Source organism: Lineus longissimus, chromosome 19 (assembly GCF_910592395.1).
Source record: "Lineus longissimus chromosome 19, tnLinLong1.2, whole genome shotgun sequence".
Lineage (NCBI taxonomy): Eukaryota > Metazoa > Nemertea > Pilidiophora > Heteronemertea > Lineidae > Lineus > Lineus longissimus.
In genome coordinates this window covers 7,888,923-7,910,347 of record NC_088326.1, presented here as the reverse complement: position 1 = coordinate 7,910,347, position 21,425 = coordinate 7,888,923, and the positions used below count along the sequence as shown (strand labels likewise).

Here is a 21,425-nt window from a genome sequence, read left to right as displayed (position 1 = left end):
TCCCACCAATTAACACAAGATATTTTCATCACCTTGATGGGGACGTGGGTTTTTCATCATGGTGATTCATCCTATCAAGAAAAAGTACGAAAAAAATCGGAAACGAAAAAGTTGATTTTGGGGCCTTTTGTAAATCAATAAAAGTCGGCATTAGATAAAATGGCTAATTTTTATGTGGTAGATACCATGATGCACAACTAAATGTCCTATCAAATGCAGCAAACCGAATCGATTTATCACCAGCCGTTTTCAAGAAAATTTGATTTTTGTGTGTCCATTTACTTTTTTCAAGGACTGTACATCATTATACAATATGGAATGCCATTCCTGTTGGTACATATCCTTTAACCTCATATTAAACAGAGACATATCAACATTTGACACCTGGAAGTGGAGGAGTGACTGCCAAATTGAATAGAAGACGAAGTATCTTGCAAAAGCCCCCTATTGTCAAAATGTGGAACCTAGTGCAAGTATTGGTTCCAAATTCTTAGTCTTTATTTATTCTTGATAATGTGCAGCTTCTTCTTTGCTGCATTGATGTCGCATACCATGCCATGCCATGACAAATATGGCATGGCTGGGCTATGGTTGGTTTAATACAAACAGACACTCTAACCAATCCTGGTGCTATATTCCTTGGAATGACTCAACTTTATGCATGTTGATTATAATAATAATAATAATAATAATAATAATAATAATAATAATTATTATAGTGCACAGTTTAATTATTACACTACAGTACTAACAAGTGCTTGTCACGAAAGCCAATGAAAAGTTCTGAAACACAGTCGCTTGGACGAGGGGTAGTTGTGAAGCAATTAATCAGAATATATTCATTAAAATAAATGTTGCAAAGCTAGGAGTTAAAGGCTGATGCTAAGATGTATTCATATCGCCCAATGCACTTATTCCAAAATAAGTCTTAGAGCAGCAAAAGCACCGGCAGCTATCCCACCCGACATCGGAAGAGTGACAATCCATGCAAACACGATATTCCTGAAAACTCGCCAGTCCACGTTTTCGCGAGAACGAAACCTGCCAGTGCAGACGACAGCACCAACTTTGCAGTGCGTTGTGCTGACCGGAATTCCTACGTTAGAAGCTATGAGAACCGTCAGAGCTGTGCCAATTTCTATGCAGAAGCCACTGAAAGGGAGAAACAGAGAAATGTTTAATGTTCACCACCATCAGTGGGCAAAACTTATGTCTTTATAAATAATTAAGCAAACATTCATGAATAGATTACCATTATATTAGAACATGCAATCTTATCTGGTGTTGAAAGTGAAATATTCAAAACACTGCCTTCATCATAGAGAAAGAACTGTTTGGCGGGGTGATGTGTATGGAATCAATTGACCACAAGAATAATCTCGTAGGAACATACATGTACTATCAAATTGGAATTATAATATTCGAGCCAGCTGAGATGGTACAGTATTTCAGTGTGATATTCATTGAAGAGACAATCTGAACATTGAAGCCCATGGTCAGAATCCTAATTTACCAGGCTTGTCACCATGGTAGTCTTTCAGCAATTGAAGAAATTATAACTTTCATGATTAAGGACTCCCACTATTCTTCTAACTATCTTGCCGATGGCCCTGCAATCTCTCAAAGCTGGTGATTCACACCCCCTCACCAGCAACTTTAGGAAAAACCTGAGAACACTGGGCGAGGTCAAAATGTTGAGTTAGGCTGGATTGAGTTATAACTCGCACAGCAGGTGTGAGTCTAATGGTAACGTGTATATATCTAAGAATAGAAAATCGAAACAAATTAATCTCTGATCCATGTAATCCATGAATCTGAACAATTTTGCGGCAAACCCATAGAAATTCTAGTACCGGTATTTCGTGCACTGCTATTAACTGAAGTACCGACAGAGTCTGGAGCAAGTGGCGGCCGCGATGGAAAGTGGAAATGAAAAAAGACTTTGAGAAGACGTGACGAAAAAGATAACAAATATGCGATTTCCCCTGCACAAAGTAAACACAACATTGACCAGCGAGTGGATTTTGTCAATTTATTTGTAAACTACCCTCGGTGCACTTAACCCTTTCAGTGCTATGCATTTTGTGGTATACGGTAAAAAAAGCAACGGAAAAAAAGCCCGGTAAAAAAGACAACAGGTAAAAAAGGCAACGGTAAAAAAGGCAACGGAAAAAAGACAACAGGTAAAAAAGCAACGGTAAAAAGACAACGGGTAAAAAAAGCAACGGAAAAAAAGACAACCATCTAGGTAAAAAAGACAACGGGTAAAAAAGATGACTACTATCAAAGAGGACCCAATTAACACACTACAGCCAAATTAGTTGTACTGATTTACTAGTGTTCAGTATTGCCTCATTTCCAGAGGAAGGGTTCCATCTTATTAGCCAACAAATCGTCATTAAAGGGAGGAACATCATCGCTCTAGGGCTCTAGGCATGATAGGGCTGTCGGAGTTCCGGTGTAACATCTGTGGTTGTTCCCCATGTGTCAGTGTTTCCAAACAATAGGCAGCTAGAGAGACCACGACTTTTCAATAGGGGGGGATACACAGAAAAACTTGTCAATCTATTTTTGAGCGTTCCCAAACAATGAGGGGAAACACTCACACACGGGAAACACTCACATATATTACACCGGCTGTGCAGTGGAAACATCAGCGCCTGGCACCACACATCCGAGGTCCCGTGTTCAATTCCCGGTCTGTCCGGCACTTTATGTCATAGAGTGGGCGGTTCCCACTGTCGTATCCGGTTTCCTGATGGTTGCCTTTTTTTCTTTTGTTTTTTTTACCCGTTGTCTTTTTTACCTCGATTGTTGCTTTTTTTCCGTTGCTTTTTTACCTGTTGTCTTTTTTACCCGTTGTCTTTTTTACCATTGTCTTTTTTACCGGGCTTTTTTTTCCGTTGTCTTTTTTCCGTTGCTTTTTTTACCTAGATTCGCATTTTGTACACTATAATGCCAGAGCCAAATTAGGCGCTTTTGAAGACTTCAGGAAAAAATACTGTTCCAAAACTAAGAAAGATATCAATTTCATAATGGAGGAAACTTGTTTGCCTTTCAGAATTCGATATTTTTCTTCGCTTGTTGGGGTCAGATGGTCACGCGACCTGTTGGCGGCCATCTTGGATTGCACTTTTATGTGAAGATGTTCAATAAAACATAACTGAAACTGTATTTTTTGTTAGTTTTTCTCTTTGTTTGTTATATATTATTTGCACTAGGATGACTCCTCCACAACCCTGAAAAAATTTAGATTGATTTTTATTTTTGAAAAGTGATTCATGTGAAGGAAAGAAAGTGTGAAAATTTTCCAAAGTACCTTTCATAACTATGCCAGTGACCACTAGGAGAACAAAATAGAACTGAACAAAATTGTCAAATAAATCCAATTTAGCAATCCAATAGTATGTTCCCATGTTGCCTTTCAGAATTTCTGATTTTTTCTCTCACTTTTTTTTGGGGGTCAGGTGATCATGTGACCTGTTGGCGGCCATCGTGGATTGCACTTTTATGTGAAAATTTCAACAACAAAAATTACTGAGTATTTCTTATTAGTTTTTTCTTTCCGTTTTTTATATGTTATTTGCTTAAGCATGTCTCCTCTACAACCATGGAAAAAATTGAGAAATTTTGATTTTTGTTTTTGAAAAAAGATTTTATTAACAAAGTACTTTTTACTATTGCCGGCGACCCCTAGAAGAAAAAAAATAGAACTGAAAAGATCTTCAAATAACTCCAATAGCAATCCAATAGTACTTTTGCAGTTGATGTTCAGATGGCAGTCAAAAAGTTCTGTAGTTTTAGGTGGGTGCATGCGCCATCTAGCATTTCATTGACACATTTTTGGTTCCGACACTGCCAGATCCGCGCACTGAAAGGGTCAAATAATAATAATTGTTCTAAATTGATGGTGTCGGTGAATATTCGCTTTCTGAAGACTGCTGTCAGATTTTGAAATGCATGCGCTGCATAAATACAACCATATTAGCCTCGGATTTCGCTGTTATTGGTAGTTTTCCCCTGAATTTGGCATTTATGATGTTTATAGAAACCAATAATAAGAGCCCTCAAGCGCCCGTCTATAGGGTCATGGTTAGAGTAAGCAATACAGACATAAAAACAAAGGGTCAAGGAGAGGGTAAGTTATTTCATTACGAGTAAGTGTCACGGTTCAGGTTAGCGATAGCATCAAAATTGAGGGTAACTGTTTTGGGTTAGCTGTATCATGACAAATAATATAGGTAATGGTCGGGGTTGGCAATAGCATCAAATCAAAGGTCATCGTTGGGGTTAGCTATAGTATATGAGAAGGAGTTGGGATAGGGTTAGGCATGAAAAGGCTGGGTAATGGTTGGGGTTAGCAATAGCATTAAAAGCAAAGGTCATGGTTGGGTAACTATAGCATTATGCGAAGGAAGGGTCATGGTTGAGGTTGGCAATAGCATGAAAAGGAAGGGTCATGGTTGGGGTTAGCCATACCATGAAAAGGATAGGTAATGGTTGGGGTTAGCAATAGCATCAAAATCAAAGGTCATGGTTTGGGTTGGCTATAGCATGAGAAGGGCCATGATGGAGGTTAGCAATAACGTGAAAAGGAAGGGTCATCATTTGGGTTAGCTATAGCATTAAATGACGGGTAATGGTAAAGGTTAGCAATAGCATGATAATCAAATGTCATTGTTAGGTTATTTATAAGTCACGCACCCGTAATAAAGATTTAAACCTTTTCCCTTTAAAATGGTACTTTCTACATGCTCATAACTTTTTCCGAGACGTACGCAGGGAGGAACGCTTTCACAGCCAAATAGACCTATCCTAGCCTGTCAGACCATGAAATTTTCGTTGTATGTTATGCATGATAATTTTAAGGTTTGGGGGTCTGAAGTAAGGGGGTGATCTTTGACAGCTTTTAACCTGCGAGTCAGTTTTTCACCAAGATGGATTAAAAGAAGCCTCAAAACCACACAAGTAAGCCATTTGGACTTAAACTTCAACATTTTCTTCATTTTGAACACACCTTATTCACAATGTTATTCAAGAAGAACTATATTTTAAATTAGTATGGCGAGACCACACATTCATCTCAAACTGAACTATTCTTGTGTACAACCGCAAGCTGATTGGTGAATGACCTATATAGCATATGAGAAGGAAGGGTCATGGTTGAGTTTAGAAATAGAATAAAAAGTATAGCATGAAAAGAATAGGTAATGGGTAGGGTTTGCAATAGCATAATCAAAGGTCATGGCTGGGGTTACCTATAGCAAATGAGAAGGAAGGGTTGAGGTTAGCTATAGCATGAAAGGACTGGTTGGGGTTGGAACTAGCTTCTGAAAACCCAGGGTTAACTCGGGGTTAATCCTCCAGTAACCTAAGAGTAATCCTATGGTTATCTCAGAGTAACCACTGGGCCATTGTGTTCACCTCATGTGAAGGAAAGATGGTTGAAGAGCATGGTATTGTGTCATGTAGTGTTAAGGTTTGACCATAGGTACTACCATTTTGGCTAGAACTTGAAATCATAAAGCAATTACAACTTCTTCAAAACGTAGTGAATGCTCATTTAAATCATCGGAGGCTGTTCTCTGGAAAACAAAGAACAGACGCCCTGGAAATGAGCATTCACTACGTTTCGAAAAAGTTCGAATTGCTTTAGGATTTTGAGGTTTAGCCAAAATGGCGGTACCTATGGTCAATCTACTTTTCAAGGCCAAAAGAGTCATTCAAAGATATATCATTCATACTTTTTAGGTTTCCTCTTCTGGCCCCCTGGTGGCCAAGTCAAGAATCAGATCAAACCGAAATTCGTTGTCGGAGGAAACATAACATAGGGAGTCATGTGTACCAAATTTCAAGTTCATAGCTTTAGCGGTTAAGAAACGTGCCATAGTTACACTCGAACGGCCAATTTGCACCATTTGACCTCTGTGACCTTGAAAATTAGGTCAAATCAAAAAACCCGTAGGATATGTGATGAATCCTTGCCAGAGTACCTACTCTATCAGCTGGTAGTTCAAGCCAAACCTAATGGGCAAGCATGGTGATGGGCATCCACAGTCATGGTGAGGTCCTCTAAGATGTCGGGGAATATGCGGCAATTGACAGGCTTTGATCAGGTAAGATTATAATTGGATTTCACTACGGCATTGTGCATTAATGGACTTCTATTTAACTGGACAACAAGTAATTAAGAACGGCGTACCCCTTTTAGCTACATTGGGCTAGATCAGTTTGGTACTGTGTAAACGGTCCATATGTAAGTCGAACAGTGAGAGCTATTTTCCTTTGGGGCTAAACATCTATATCATGCTTTTGTTTTGTTTTGAAGTTCCGAGGCATTGATTTCAAATATATCAGCGGTACATTTTTGAATACATGGTAAATCACTGGGTATTGGGGATGTTTTGTGCGTGTTGCAATGCCGTTACTGCTAAATACATCGAATAGCTACCGTGCTGAAAATTGAACATTTTATCCGAGATGTGAACACTCTTTTTTGCGTCTACCCTCCAGGTATACATACAACTTTAAAAGGTGGAAGTTTTTTAGGCTAAATCGGCAGTGGGATATTAAATGTAGTATCGGGAGTAAGGCAGCAGTGTATTTACACGGTGATACATATTATGTTAATTCGTACTATGACAGTCAGAGTTTTTGCACAGCCAGAAAACTTGTAAGACGTGTTAGAAATATCCGTATCAGAATTCATGTTTTGTCCCCAAGCCTTGTTCCACACTCGGAATTCATGTTCCAGCCCGATTTTAGTCAAGGTTTTTTGTCAAAATTTGTTTGGTGTAATTGTTAAAATAACACTTCTTGTCACAAGTGAGACATTGGCAATTTTGAACGAAAATCCGAGAATTTTGGTTTTTCTCCTTTCTGAATTTTTTTTCAATTGTCAAAAAGGGTTGCGTGAGAAAAAAAGTCAATGATGAATTACACTAATACACTTTTTATGGACATAATTTCGGGCGGCATGCCCTACTATCACATCTATCACATCCCTTTTTTTTCGTAGTCTTGCAATGCACTAATCTCAAAAACGATTGATTTTCTTGAAATTATTCCAGGAGTTTTTAGCGGATGGTGGTATAACATCTATAGGTCCAAATACTTTAAAGAAAACATAGGCCCAGTGTTTTAACTACCTACCCTGTTTTCACCTCTTTGGCTCACCAGAGTGTGAGCATTTACAATGACGCAGTGTCCGTCGTCCGTCGTAAGACATGGGTGGCAAGTTTCGTTACCGCTGAAGCTGTTGAACTCCAACTTGGTACACATGTACCCCTTGATAATCAGTACTCAGAGACAGAATTGTGGCGTCATATGATTCACGGTTTGGCCACCAGCGGGTCAAATGCCAAAAGTGAAAATATGCGATTTCTCCCTTATTACTAGTCCGAAAAATTTGAAAAAAATATGGTTGTACTTCTTGTAATGGTGCATCATAATTATATCCACCGCGTTTTTTTCCCGACCTACTTTTCAAGGCCAAAAGATCAAGGTCGTTTGGCAGCACTGCCGTTAGAGAACGGTGGCATGTTTTGTAACCGCTTTAGCCAGATATCTCAAATTTGGTACGAATGTACCCAAGGGTGGCCCCTACTCCGAGACAAAATAGTGGCATCATATGATTCACGGTTTGGCCACCAGGGGGCCAAACGTTAAAAGTGAAAATATGCCATTGTTCGCTTAATACTGGTCCGAAAATTTGAAAACAAATATGGTAGGTGCTACTAGCGATGATACATCATATATCGTCTGCAGTTTATTCCCTACTTTTCAAGGTCCTTTGACACAGGTGAGCACATGGTCCCTGGACCATTTCATTTAGAGCTGTTTGGCGCAACAATATTAGAATGAATATACAGTATGCAACGTAGGGCACTGCCTCGCAATTTAGCCTTACTATCGTAGGCAAACATGTGATTCAAGCACAAGCAAGTTTATCAAAATGTATGTTTTTTCTCCTTGTTAGTACAAGATTACATGCCCGTTAATATATTCAATAGAAGTGCTATTAGTATAGCTAGCTGACACAACACGATTACCTTCTTTTCTGGTGCAAATCACTGCTGATTTGCAAACTATCTATTTTGTAATATAATTTTAAAGTATCTTGATCATTCTAATTTCACAATATTACTTTCAGCTTAAGACATGATTCAGCACAGTTTAGTTGGGAATTACTGTAAACAATGGTTTTTAATTAGTATGGGCTTTCAGGTGTAGAACTTGTTGAATATTTTGACCTATCTAACCATGAATATGTAGGCTTTAGGTCTCTGATTATTATAGGCGTAAGGCCAAGTATAGGCTATGGGTTATGATTCACACCTAATTATTACTGAATGTGTAGGGTTCAATGTTGTCTTTAATTAGGATCAGGAAAAAATTACTTATCACCTTCAGTGCATTTGACTATCATCGTCTGAAGTGAGATATGTCGTAGTATCACTACAGAAATGATAAACTGCTTCTTTATTCATTCCTCGTAAAGCCTACAATATCTCCACTGTCAATATCGCTCCCCATGATTCGTGCCACAAATGTATTCAATGTCAGTGCTAGAACATCTTGGATTAACAAAGTCACCAAACGGGTGGAATCCCTCATAAACTGGAGATGGACTATCATTGACACTCAACTGGAACGAGGATGGAACAGTTCAACGTTATACTGCCCCACCACGCATAAAAGGTATGAAATCGCCATCAACACTTCGTCGGGATCATCGCCGTATGCAAGCCTACTTGCAGAAAGTCAAGAGCCAAGCTGTGAGTGATACTGTGAAAAACTCTGTTCCTGTGATTTCTACTGGTCTCGTTCCCAACACCGCCATTTCAACGGAGCAGTCAACAGACATGTCCGCTCCTGAGAGTAGGATCATTGTGTACAAACCCTTAGCAGAAACTGTATCAATCGGTGTAAAAAGTGTTCCAGAGACAGTATCAACCGATACCCAGTGTGTCCCAGAAACAGTATCAAGGTCTATCCAGTGTGTCGCAGAAGCTTCAGTCATAGGAATATAAAGCTGACCAGAAACTGCATCAAAATCAATCCAGTTCGCTCCAGAGAATGTGTCAGTTGCAGTGACATCGTTCAAGCAGCATCTCGACTTATGTTCAATGTGAGCCAGCATGTCTGAAACTGCATCTATCTCAGACAGAACCAGCTCATCCCACCTCCCCATAGCCATGGCATGGTCCTCAGCGAATGTGCCAGAACTCAGCACCAACACAACTCGTCGATTGGGTCAATTCAGACCAAAACGTTTTTCGAGCCTAATGGACATATTTTCATGTCAAACCTACCAATAAATATTCCAAACAGGAATAATTCTGGAACAAGCAATTGTCAATCTGCTCATCAGTCAATGGCTGTATATAACCGGACAGGAAAATTGGCCTGCCAAAGTATTTTGCAATAGAGGACTGCATCTTGCAGTACTATGATGCTGCAGACTCGGAATTTGATTCTTTTTGGCTTGATCATAGGAACATGTTTGTATATTTTGATCACCCAGGTTTACCCATAGCTTTTACTTTAGATCCTGGAATAATACTTCGTAGCTTAATACCAAGTACGGAGGTCGATCTTGGAATATACAAAATGAACAACATGAAGATCAAATCCACTTGACCATGGACTTCGAAATGGAACTAGTAAGGCTTCAGTATAGTCATTGAATGTGCAGACATTTGATTGTTCTTGTCGCAGAACATGTCTCCATTTCAGCTCGAGAACTTTAGTTTCCTTTAGGTTGTGAACTTTTGCAAGGGTAAAGTAAGTTAAAAAAACAACAGGAGTATTCTATTGAGTAAATTCTGCAACACAGGATTTGAACTGCTTTTGATTTTGAATTAACATTACTGGCCTTCTGGCCACATTCTAAAGTTTTTACTCTTTCCATCTACCTAAAAAAAAACATATTATGAACCATAAGATTGACTTTCATTTTCGGCTCACCGTAGGGGAGTCTATACAATACCGCTGTGGCCGGCGTCCCTCATCCGTCGTCCTCGTCGTATCCTATTTCAAAAACAGTGGCACGTTTCTTAATCGCTTGGGCTATGAACTTGAAACTTTCTACATAGGACCCCTCAAGTCAGGCGACCTCTGACAATGCATTTCATTCCGATCTCATTCTTGACTTGGCCACCAGGGGGCCAGAAGTGGAAACCTAAAAAGTGTGATATCTCTCTTATGAGTGACCCGTTTTCGATAACATTTTTAAGGTAGGTACTCCCAGCAAGAATGCATCACACATCAGACGGGTTTTTGATTTGACATAGTTTCCAAGGTCAAAGAGGTCAAATGGTGTAAATTGGCCGTTTGAGTGTAACTATGGCACGTTTCTTAACCGCTAAAGCTATGAACTTGAAATGTGGTGCAAATAACTCCCTATGTCATATAACCGCCGACACTGAATTTCGGTTTGATTTGATTCTTGACTTGGCCACCAGGGGGCCAAAACTGAAAAAGGTAAAAAGTGCAATATCTTGCTAATTAGTGACTTGTTTTCGATGAAATCTCTATGGTAGGTACTCCTAGCAAGGATACATCACATATCCTATGGTTTTCGATTTGACTTAATTTTCAAGGTCACAGAGGTCAAATGTTGTAAATTCGTCGTTTGGGTGTAACTGTGGTACGTTTCTTAACCGCTAAAACTATGAACTTGAAATTTTGTACACATGACTCCCTATGTCATGTAACCTCTGACAATGAATTTCAGTCTCATCTGATTCTTGACTTGGCCAACAGAGGGCCAGAAGTAGAAACCAAAAAAAGTGTGATATCTCTCTTATGAGTGACTCCTTTTCGATAAAACTTTGGTGGAAGGTTCTCAACAAAAACATTTTCAGAAGGACGCCAACGCTGTTTGTTATATCTAAGAACTTCCAAGAAATTACAGTGCTTGTCAAAAGTGGACTATATGCTTTCATCTTCTCTATGTACGTACTCGTTCTTTCTTTGGTTTCTTTCATATTTTGATCAATGATGAAATAAAATGAAATGGCCAGGGCCATTGTGCTCACCTGTCGATATGAAAGGGAGAGTATGAGGAAGAACTTGTCATTGTTAGGGGTTAATTAAGCAATAGTTGTGGGATGGTGTGGTTTGTCTTGAAAAAGTGGAGTTAGTCGTATTGTTTTCCGCGTGCACATGTTACTGACGTTGGAATAAGTGAATCGTTATTTGTGGGAGAAGCTGAGAGATGTTTTCTGGCCAATTAAGACGGGTTTACATGTGTCTTAGCTATTCAGTGACTATTGAAAATAAACAGCGCATTTACATTTTGTAAAACCTGCTGTCATTGGCCGAAATTTCAAATGAATGGGATGTACCTGTGGAATTGCGTGTGAATATGCTATCTTGAAAGGAGTATTTATCCTCGGCTTGCGATTAGAGAGAAATGTTGAAAAATATGATACAAGAACAATTGAAGCAAGGAATGCACAGAATAGAATATGATGTACTGAGTAACTAGGTAGCAGTTTGTATTCATTTTTGAGACAATAACATAGTTACAAGACAGCCCTATAGTAGGATTCATAATTAAATGTCACTGCCCTTTTGGGCCGCTGCGCAAAAACTACTGGGCCGATTTCTTCAAAGTTTGGTTTTCTTGAATCTAATTTCGGGACGCAAGAGGATTTTCATATTTCAGTAACCATGGTTACGAAATAATTTTTTTGTATGTATTGGTGTACATTGACGTAGTGTATTGATTTTGACATGTTCTCCTCTGTACTGCTTATTTCTGGATGCATTTTGCTGAAATGTTCAGATTAATTTTTTTTCGTGTGTATCTTTAAAGCTGCCAAGTTTCATTTAGAACTATCCATAACAAAAAATCGGGCCCTCCAGATTCCCCCAAAATGGCCAAAGGGCTCCAAAGTTGACAATTTTTTTCTTTATAATTTGCAAATTTCTAACCTGGAAATTGTGTTGGGTCCCGAAATTAGATTCAAGAAAAACCAAACTTTGAAGAAATCGGCCCAATAGTTTTTGCACAGCGACCCAAAAAAAGGGCAGTCAGTGACATTTACTTATGAATCCGACTGTAGCCTAGGCCTAACTATAAAAGCACTGATGACAGCTGCGCTACACTTTCATCATTATCATCATCTACTTTAGTCAACCAGCTCAGATGACCTTTCTTGGGGCAGTGATCGCTAACGGTGAACTCCTTTTGACCCAACAGGCAAATGTTTACATTCGTGTCTCCGTGTATCATGGATTCATGTGTATACTAACACCGTTGTTGTGTTGACACACTGACTGACTCTGACTGTGTACATTTCTACAGCGATGAAAAACGATCACAAAAATGGTTCTTTTTAAGCACTCGTGACATGTTTACAAAAATTAAAGCAAGTGTTTTTAGTAGAGGTTTACCTAATGAGTAGCGTCTGGGTGATGATAAACCATTAACTTGTGTTTAAAAGCCCACATTGTAACGAAAGGTTCCGGCTTGACGCTAATCTCCAATGACGGCAGCCGCCATTTTGCCATACTCTCGAAACTTTGGGATCGTCAAATGCAATGGAAATCACATAATTTCTGACACACACTGCTACAATTCATCATTTTATTGTTCTTTCACAGTATTATTACGCCACCCCGATTCGCAAGGCAGCTTGTACCAACTGGCTCTGCATTGACTATCCCCATTCCAAGCCGAAGAACAGTGTGACAAGTTTCTCATTTTACCTTCCAACCACAGTCAAAATTTTCTAAAACAACCGGCAATGAGGACAAACTAATAATCTCAAACCAATCACAAGAATGTAATCAACACATACGACCTCATCCGAAGAGCGGATGATTAAGTTTTAGCATTGATTCAAGGTGATTTAATTCCTTCTTCGTCTCGCTTCAAATTCATAAAATGGCTGTCTTCCATACTTGTAGTATGCAGATCTAGTGGCGCAGTACAACACTGCGCATCTGGGATACCCCGACGGATTGCCTCGAACCGCGAAATTCAAAACTGCTGGCAATGTGCCAACTGACATTTTTGCACAGTACCGCCACCTAGTGATATGAAACGAAATTAATATATTTAATATCGAAACCTCTATATCAGGCCAACCTCTAAAACTTCATTTCAAACTTCAATCTGCTGGAATAAAGAAAATGGGCTTTTTTAACCTTGACCTACTTATACTTGAATAGTAGGTCACACTGACCTAAATCTGTGTCAACATGTAGAGATGCCCAATAGGTGTCTACATATCAAATTTAGAGAGTCTATGACCAATAGCAAAAAAACGTGCCATGATCAAATAAATTTTAGAGTTCGACCTCTGTGACCTTGAAATGAAGGTCAAATCAAAAACCCGTGTGATATGTGATGTACCTTTATTAGATACACCCACCATAAAATTTTCATCGCTCTAGCTTTAACCATAAGCTTCAAAATGACAAAAATAGGTTTTAAAAGAGCACCCCCTATATGGCAGACCAGCAGTCAAATTGCGCTGATTTTTATTCTGAAGGAAGGTCTTGCCTAGGGGTACCCACACACCAAGTATGAACTTTCTGGGTCAAGCGGTTAAGAAACGTGCCACGATTTTGTCAAAAGTTAACGACGGCCGACGACGACGACGACGACGACGACGACGGACGCCAGACGCCGCGGTATCGTATTAGCTCACCTGATAGGTGAGCTAAAAACGATGAAATTATAAAAAATCATGAATTTCTATTCCCCTAATTGTCCTACATTAATTAATGATTGCCATGTGTTGGTGCCTGCCTGCTTAGGAAATAGTTCTTGCCCTGAAGTCCTTAGTCTAGTATCGAACCCAGCTCAGAAATTGAAATGGCCGGATATTTTATCCCGGGTAATTTCTACATCTACGTAATTTCTATGTAATTCGCAGGAGCAAATTTTGTTGTTGAAACAACAGGAGTCTTTTATGGTGCAAATCACTGCTAATAATTTAGATCAAAAGGCCAAGGTATCTTCGTCACTTTGTAGTACCAATGCTCACCTAGTTGGTGTAATCTTGGTCAAGTCTTCTCCTAGTGTCTTGATGACTCTCCTGCCCCACACCCACAGCCCAATGGATATGCCAGCACTCCCATACAGGAGTATCCAGATTGGGGCCGGATCCGATTGTTCGACGCTCTGCGCATGTGACACCGTCCAAAGAGCGATCAGGGGACCGATGGCATTGCTGAAAATAATGCTTCGTAAGTTTAGGTGAGAATGTAGCCACTGACCACTAATTGACTTCTCTTCCATAAATATATTAGAAAATATTTCTTTTGAAATCATTAAAGACATACAATTCCAGTGGAACTATCTACCACCATCAATCTAACGAGTGAATATTGTACTCCAAATGGCTGGTAGAGAAGACCTGCTACTGGAAAAAGCATAATAATTTTCAGCATAACCGTATTTTGCATAATCAAGAGTGCGAATTATTTCGATGCCACGAAACGTATTTCGACAACCTGTGGTAGCGAAGTGTGTTTCATTTTATTCAAAGCCGGGCCTATACATGTACTGTCCTTCCAGAAAGTAAAGGTCCACAGGCTTTATTTATTATCACAGAGATAAAATAAGATATTTGACTGCGGTTTTCAACAGAGAATGGTATATCTAGTTGGTCATGTATCTGATGTATTTAGACCCAGCTAATCCTGTCTCTTCATTATGTATCAAGCAATTTTAAAATGTTCAAAAAGTCACTTTTTTATTTTATTTTATTTTCGTTCTTTTTCACAATGTAGGTGAACTATGATGCAACAAAGTTTTTTTTTTGCTTTCATTACTAGAAAATTCCTGCTAAATTATTTCATTTTGAAGATTAGTTTTATACGGCAGCAGATTAGTGCCATAAAAAATAAAATATTATCTCGTTATTACGAGATCTTTTCTCATTATTACGCGATCTTTTCTCGTTATTACGAGATGTTATCTCGTTATTACGAGATCTTTTCTCGTTATTACGAGATGCGAAAGTGCACGCAACATCGAGGATTAAAGCTCAAAATCAAGCGCGGGAAAGGTCCGTACTTTATAGACCCATATACCATCGTCGTGTCCTAACATGCCTAATATGAGGGAACTTCTTGTACGGTTCTATTTCAATCTTGGACTGAACAATGGTGAAAATAACGGAAAAGATCGCGTAATAACGAGATAACATCTCGTAATAACGAGAAAAGATCGCGTAATAACGAGATAACATCTCGTAATAACGAGAAAAGATCGCGTAATAACGAGAAAAGATAGCGTAATAACGAGAAAAGATCGCGTAATAACGAGATAATATTTTATTTTTTATGGCACTAATCTGCTGCCGTAGTTTTAGCTCACTACAGGTCTTTTTTTTTTCAGACAGCTGGTGACCTATGAGATCACCCAAAAATCCAAAAAAAAATGTTCGTTTGTCATGTCTATCGAACACACTCTATGGAATTGCAAGTGCCAAAAAATTATGGTCATAAAGCACGGTTCATGGGCTCATTTGAATTTTTGAAAAGGCACATGAAATAAATGAAATGGCCAGGGGCCATTGTGCTCACCGTATACATCTTTGATATGTCATGTATCCTTGCTAGGGGTAACCACCATAAAAACTTGCCAAAGTTACACTCTAAACCCAATTTTTGCAATTTGACCTCGGTGACCTTAAAAAGAAGGTCAAATCCAAAAATCGTAAAACACATGATGTATTCTTGCTAAGAGTACCTGCAATAAAAATTTCATCAAAAAAAGGTCATTAATAAGCGAGATATTGCACGTCCTACTTTTTCAGTTTTGACCACCTGGTGGCCAAATTAAGAATCAGATCAGGCCAAAATTCGGTGTCACAGATTATCTGATGTAGGGGGTTACATGTACCAACTTTCAAGTTCATAGCTTCAGCAGTTAAGAAACGTGCCATAGTTACACTCTAACGGCCAATTTACGCCATTTGACCTCTGTGACCTAGAAAAGGAGGTCAAATCCAAAAATCGTAGGACATGTGGTGTATCCTTGCTAGAAGTCTCTGCCATAAAAATTTTATTGAAAACAATTCACTCAAATAAGCAAGATATTGCACTTCTTTCTTTTTCCATTATGGCCCCCTGGTGGCCGAATAAAGAATCAGATCGGGCCAAAATTCAGCATCAGAGGTTGTCTGATGTAGGGGGTTATATGCACCAAGTTTCAAGTTCATAGCTTTACTGGTTAAGAAACGTGCCATAGTTCACACTTACGGCCAATTTACGCCATATGACCTCTGTGACCTTGAAAAGTAGGTCAAATTAAAAACCCGTAAGATATGTAATGAATTCTTCCTAAGAGTACCTACCATAAAAATTTTATCGAAAACAAGTCACTTATAAGCGAGATATCACACTTTTTAGATTTTCACTTTTGGCCCCCTGGTGGCAAAGTTAAAAATCAGATCATACTGAAATTCAGCACCAGAGGCTATGTTATATAGGGGGTTATATGCACCAAGTTTCAAGTTCATAGCTTTAGTGGTTAAGAAACGTGCCATAGTTTACACTCTAACGGCCAATTTACGCCATATGACCTCTGTGACCTTGAAAAGTAGGTCAAATTAAAAACCCGTATGATACAAGATGTATATTTGCTATGAGTACCTACAACTAAAGTTTCATCGAAAACAAGTCACTAATAAGCAAGATATCACACTTTTTAAATATCGACATTTGGCCCCCTGGTGGCCAAGTTGATAATCAGATCGGACAGAAATTCAGTGTCAGAGGTCACCTGACCTGGGGGGTGCTGTGTACAAAGTTTCAAGTTCATAGCCCTAGCGGTTAAGAAACGTGCCACTGTTTCTGAAACAGGATACGACGGACGACGACGACGACGACGACGACGCAGCCAACGACGGACACAGCGCTATCGTATAGACTCCCCTTACGGTGAGCCAAAAATGTGATTTTTGGACCTTTTTTGAAATGTTTGTTGCACAATGAAGGGATTAGATGGAATTGAGTGCATCCATAGATATACCATACTCTGCTGAAAACTGCATTCAAATATCTCATTTTATCTCTGTGATATTTTTTTAAAACGGTGGACATTTACTTTCTGGAAGGACTGTACATACTCCAATATTAGATTATTCCTATATTTTATGGTAGATCTCATCAGGAGACTAAAACAACTATCCTTTCAGACCTGTTAAGAGAAATGTCCGTTGACAAAATGGATCAAAATGGAACAAAACTGTGTAAATGTGGTGATTTACTAAAAATCTTTGAGTCTGCAGTAATGTTACTCAGTAATATTACTAAGGTGAATGTATATTGCAGTTTTGAGCCGATTGAGGCTGTTCAAGGGCGAAAACCCACTTCGCTTCAAATCATCGTCTGCATCAAACAAAAACATCTATACGCTACGAAAAAAGTGCGCATAAAACCAGCAAAAGTCACTTCGTTTTAGGAAGACATATTCGGACAGAGATGTGAAAGGCGATAGTTTTGGAAGTTTTGAAATAGAAAAATTCACAAAAAGTCGAGTAGTTACGTGAATGAGGTATTTCACCACATTCAGCTTGCAATGGCGGCCAATTCAAGCAGTGACAGGAGGACTGCCTCACCACACTACTATCACTACCCCGGAGTATGCCTTTAACACCCCGAGAATGAAAATCCTGAACTCGATCCGGGCATTAAGTGCCAAGTCCAGGTGACTAGCTGGGCGCAACATATACATGCAGAACCCGGCCTGCCCTTACAGTTTGGGGAACAAGAACTCTGTGGACAAAGATACGCACCCCCTCACAACACAATTGATTATGCCTGAGAAATGATTACGTAATGCCAAAATCCATTATTGCTGCCAATTTGCCCCCCTTGTTATTTCATAACTTTTAACATACCTTCTTGTTCCTTGTCAAGCCAAAGGCCGACCCACACCTCACATTTCGTGACCTTTCTGCCAAGTGCCTTACCTAAGGACCTACACCACTACCATCCCAACTACCAACATTAGCACTTATGGCAAGCCAAAGCGGAATTTATTCAAGACTTTAGAATAACCATTCAAGAAGTTAAATATAAGTTCAAGAAGGAAATATATGTTCAAGACTAAAATATGTTCAACCTTGAATCAAATGTTTTCAACCTTAAATAAAATATGTTCAACCTTGAATAAAATATGTTCAACCTTGAATAAAATATGTCCAACCTTGAACAAAATATATTCAACCTTGAACAAAATATATTCAAGACTCACGTGACCATATTCAAGACTCACGTGACCATATTCAAGACGCACGTGACCACAAAATTGATGACGTAGAGCGTAGAATCTGTGGTACTTCTGATGCGTTCTGTTTCACGACGTGATTGATTGCCTGTATAGCCTAAACACTCAAACATGTCAAAAGACAACGAGAATCCGACACAGTGGTATGAAAGGTGAGAGGCATTGCGCATTTTGAACCTATAATTTGCCTGATATGTCTGTGAAACATGTATCGACTCTGACATTCACTCGGCATCCATGTCATGATGTGTAGGATTACAGTACATGTCAGGTGTAGGCGGCTAGGTACGTGTACAACCATGTGTCAAAACCTTCGTGCGAACAATTCGAGCTCCGAAACGCAACACAAGTACCATGGGTTCGGGAAAGTCTGGACGCGGGTTCGGGAAAGTCCGTAAAGCATCAAAACATGAGCAACAACGTCATCAATTTTGTGGTCACGTGCGTCTTGAATATGGTCACGTGAGTCTTGAATATATTTTGTTCAAGGTTGAATATATTTTGTTCAAGGTTGGACATATTTTGTTCAAGGTTGGACATATTTTATTCAAGGTTGAACATATTTTATTCAAGGTTGAACATATTTTATTCAAGGTTGAACATATTTTATTTAAGGTTGAAAACATTTGATTCAAGGTTGAAAACATTTGATTCAAGGTTGAACATATTTTAGTCTTGAACATATATTTCCTTCTTGAACTTATATTTAACTTCTTGAATGGTTATTCTAAAGTCTTGAATAAATTCCGCTTTGGCTTGCCATACGCACTTGTTCTCAGCTCCCGATTCCCACTCGGCTGTCATAATGTTGACAGCACACAGGCGGTGGAGATCGATGACTGTCAGTACATACTTTCCCAGTCCAATCATTGTTTTCCAATCCAGTTATTCCAATACCCAAATGTATGTGTGTTCTTTTTAATGCATAAATTAGATTACGTAAAAAAGAGTGGTTTCGCAGATTTTTAACCATATTTTTGGCAATTATTGTAGACATATTGTGCTCCCCCTCTTTAACTGGGGTTCATTTATGCGAAACAGTATGGTTGTCCTTCTCACCCATTAAGACTGAGAACATAATGATGATGTCTTGCAATCTTTACAGTGCCATTCATACGCCTGAAAGTATGGCCATGGTTTAACAGAAATAGATATTGTTGAATTATGTGATGAAACACAGTCATGACTCGACGTTTGACAGCTTCGCCTAGCTTTCAAAAATCACATATAGTGGTATTGATGCATATTTTCTTACCTGACGTCATTTCCACCATGCGCAAAGCTTCCAAATACGGCAGTCAAAATCTGCAGGAATGAAAACAGCATAGATGCTTCAGGTTTGTCCTTGATCTCTTGTCTACCTTCTTTCACCTTTATCTGGAAATAGATGGAGTTGGTTGGTGGTGTATTGGTTGGTAACGATTTTGAATGTTTCTGATGGCTTTTTCATACTTTAATACGTCTAGATAAAGCAGTACTTACAAATCTACATCATATTCTGATGGTGTTTATCCTCCAATCGTGCGCCACTTGCAGTTCGTCGGCTTGTGTTCGCAAAATGGCTTTATATGCGTCTTTTGGGAACAGTATTGGAGGAATTGTCAGATATGACCTCAGAAGTTAAAAACTGCCTGTTGCCAAATTTTTGTGAGGACATAACCGTGGCCATCTTGGATTTCGAAATGGCCGCCAAAAATGACACTTTTTGCCTATATCTCGAATTCTACTGCTGAAAGGCACCTAATTCAAACGCCTATACCGCCAGGTTTTTGGGTCTGCTGAATCGAATGAAACCATCAAAATCGAGGCCAGCTTTGGATTTCAAGATGACCACGAAAAAAATAAGTTTTAACCGATATCTCGAGTAATATGATCGATAAGTCCTCGATTTCAATACCTGTACCCAGCTTTCTGAACCAAACAAATCGAATGCATCCATCATTTTGGTGGCCATCTTGAATTTCAAAATGGTGGTTTTCAACTTCTAAGGTCATTACTTACAACTCCTGAATATTTCAACTATTTGTAGCCGAAAGACGGATATGAATAACATAAGCCGATGGACAATTGGATTTAGCTAACTTGAGGAGTTTTGTGGTCAAACAATCCTGCTAGGATATACATGTATTGCAAATGCCCTCCAACACGACGAGTGACCACAGCACAACGTAAAAGTGTGCATCATGCACATGCCTATATGCTGCATATAGATTGCCTCTACATATTTGTCTGGATGAGCACAACAGGCCTGCGCCGTTTGTCAAAAGTATTTTAATTTGTAATCGATTTTGTAAATTTCCAATCGCGTAAATTTGTACTAACTATAATTTTCATCATTGCCGTTGTGTAGACAAATATGCAAGTACTATACCAGTTACCAATATAACTAGTTTCAGCAAATTCAACTGCAATACGGCATTGTGTATACTAGTAACTGCATTTCTATTTGCCTGGAGCACCTGTAATTACGAAAAGCATACCCCTTAAGGGGTATGCCTTACCCCTTTAAGGGTCATGAGGAATGGAAACCTCGATGCCAGATCAAGATGGTCGGAACACTGCCAAACATGTGCCAAATGTGCGATGTAATTAATGGCCTATTGTTTCCTTGAACACGGCAAAGTGAGCCTTTTAGAAACATTGGTACACTACCTTACTCATACTAAAGCCCGCAGCACACGAGCCGCCAACTTTGGCGGTCACTGGCGTTTTTTGCCGCAAGAGTCCTGAACGCCTGAAAAATCACTAGTCTGTTGCGAACGGCGTCGGCGAACGCGACTTGCCGCAACTAAACGCCAAATATCTAACATGTTTGATTTTTGACGCATGTCGCCGCATTTGAACGCAAGAAGAAGCCAGGTGTGCTACGGATTACCGCCTGAATTGGCGTTGGCGGCGAGGCTATGGCCAATCAGTATGCCTCTTCATGTCACATGATTTCAAAATGGCAGCCTGAAGTGGCGGAAAATACGCTACTGGACGCCGATTCTGGGCAGGTGTGCTCTGACCGGGATCCACTGGCCGCCAACTTCGGCGTCGAGAGGCGTCAGCTGAACGCTTCTTGTCGCCAAAGTTGGCGGCTAGTGTGCTGCGGGTTTAAATGCAGTCCATGCTTGAAAAATCCTGGAAACAGGGAATTTCAAAAATAGTGCCAAGGTCACTG

General features: G+C 39.4%; 1 protein-coding gene across 1 annotated transcript in view; it reads right to left on the bottom strand.

The window, feature by feature from the left end:
* Positions 1–278: 278 nt before the first annotated feature.
* Positions 279–21,425, bottom strand: part of LOC135502719 (sodium-dependent phosphate transporter 1-A-like) — a 149,966-nt gene continuing 128,819 nt past the window's right edge. Inside the window, exons 12-14 of the mRNA XM_064795692.1 lie at positions 19,518–19,639; positions 14,007–14,192; positions 279–1,152 (exon numbers count right to left, since the gene is read on the bottom strand). Coding sequence (XP_064651762.1) covers positions 912–1,152; positions 14,007–14,192; positions 19,518–19,639 — 549 coding nt within the window. The 3' untranslated portion in view covers positions 279–911. The remainder of the gene's footprint in view (positions 1,153–14,006; positions 14,193–19,517; positions 19,640–21,425) is intronic.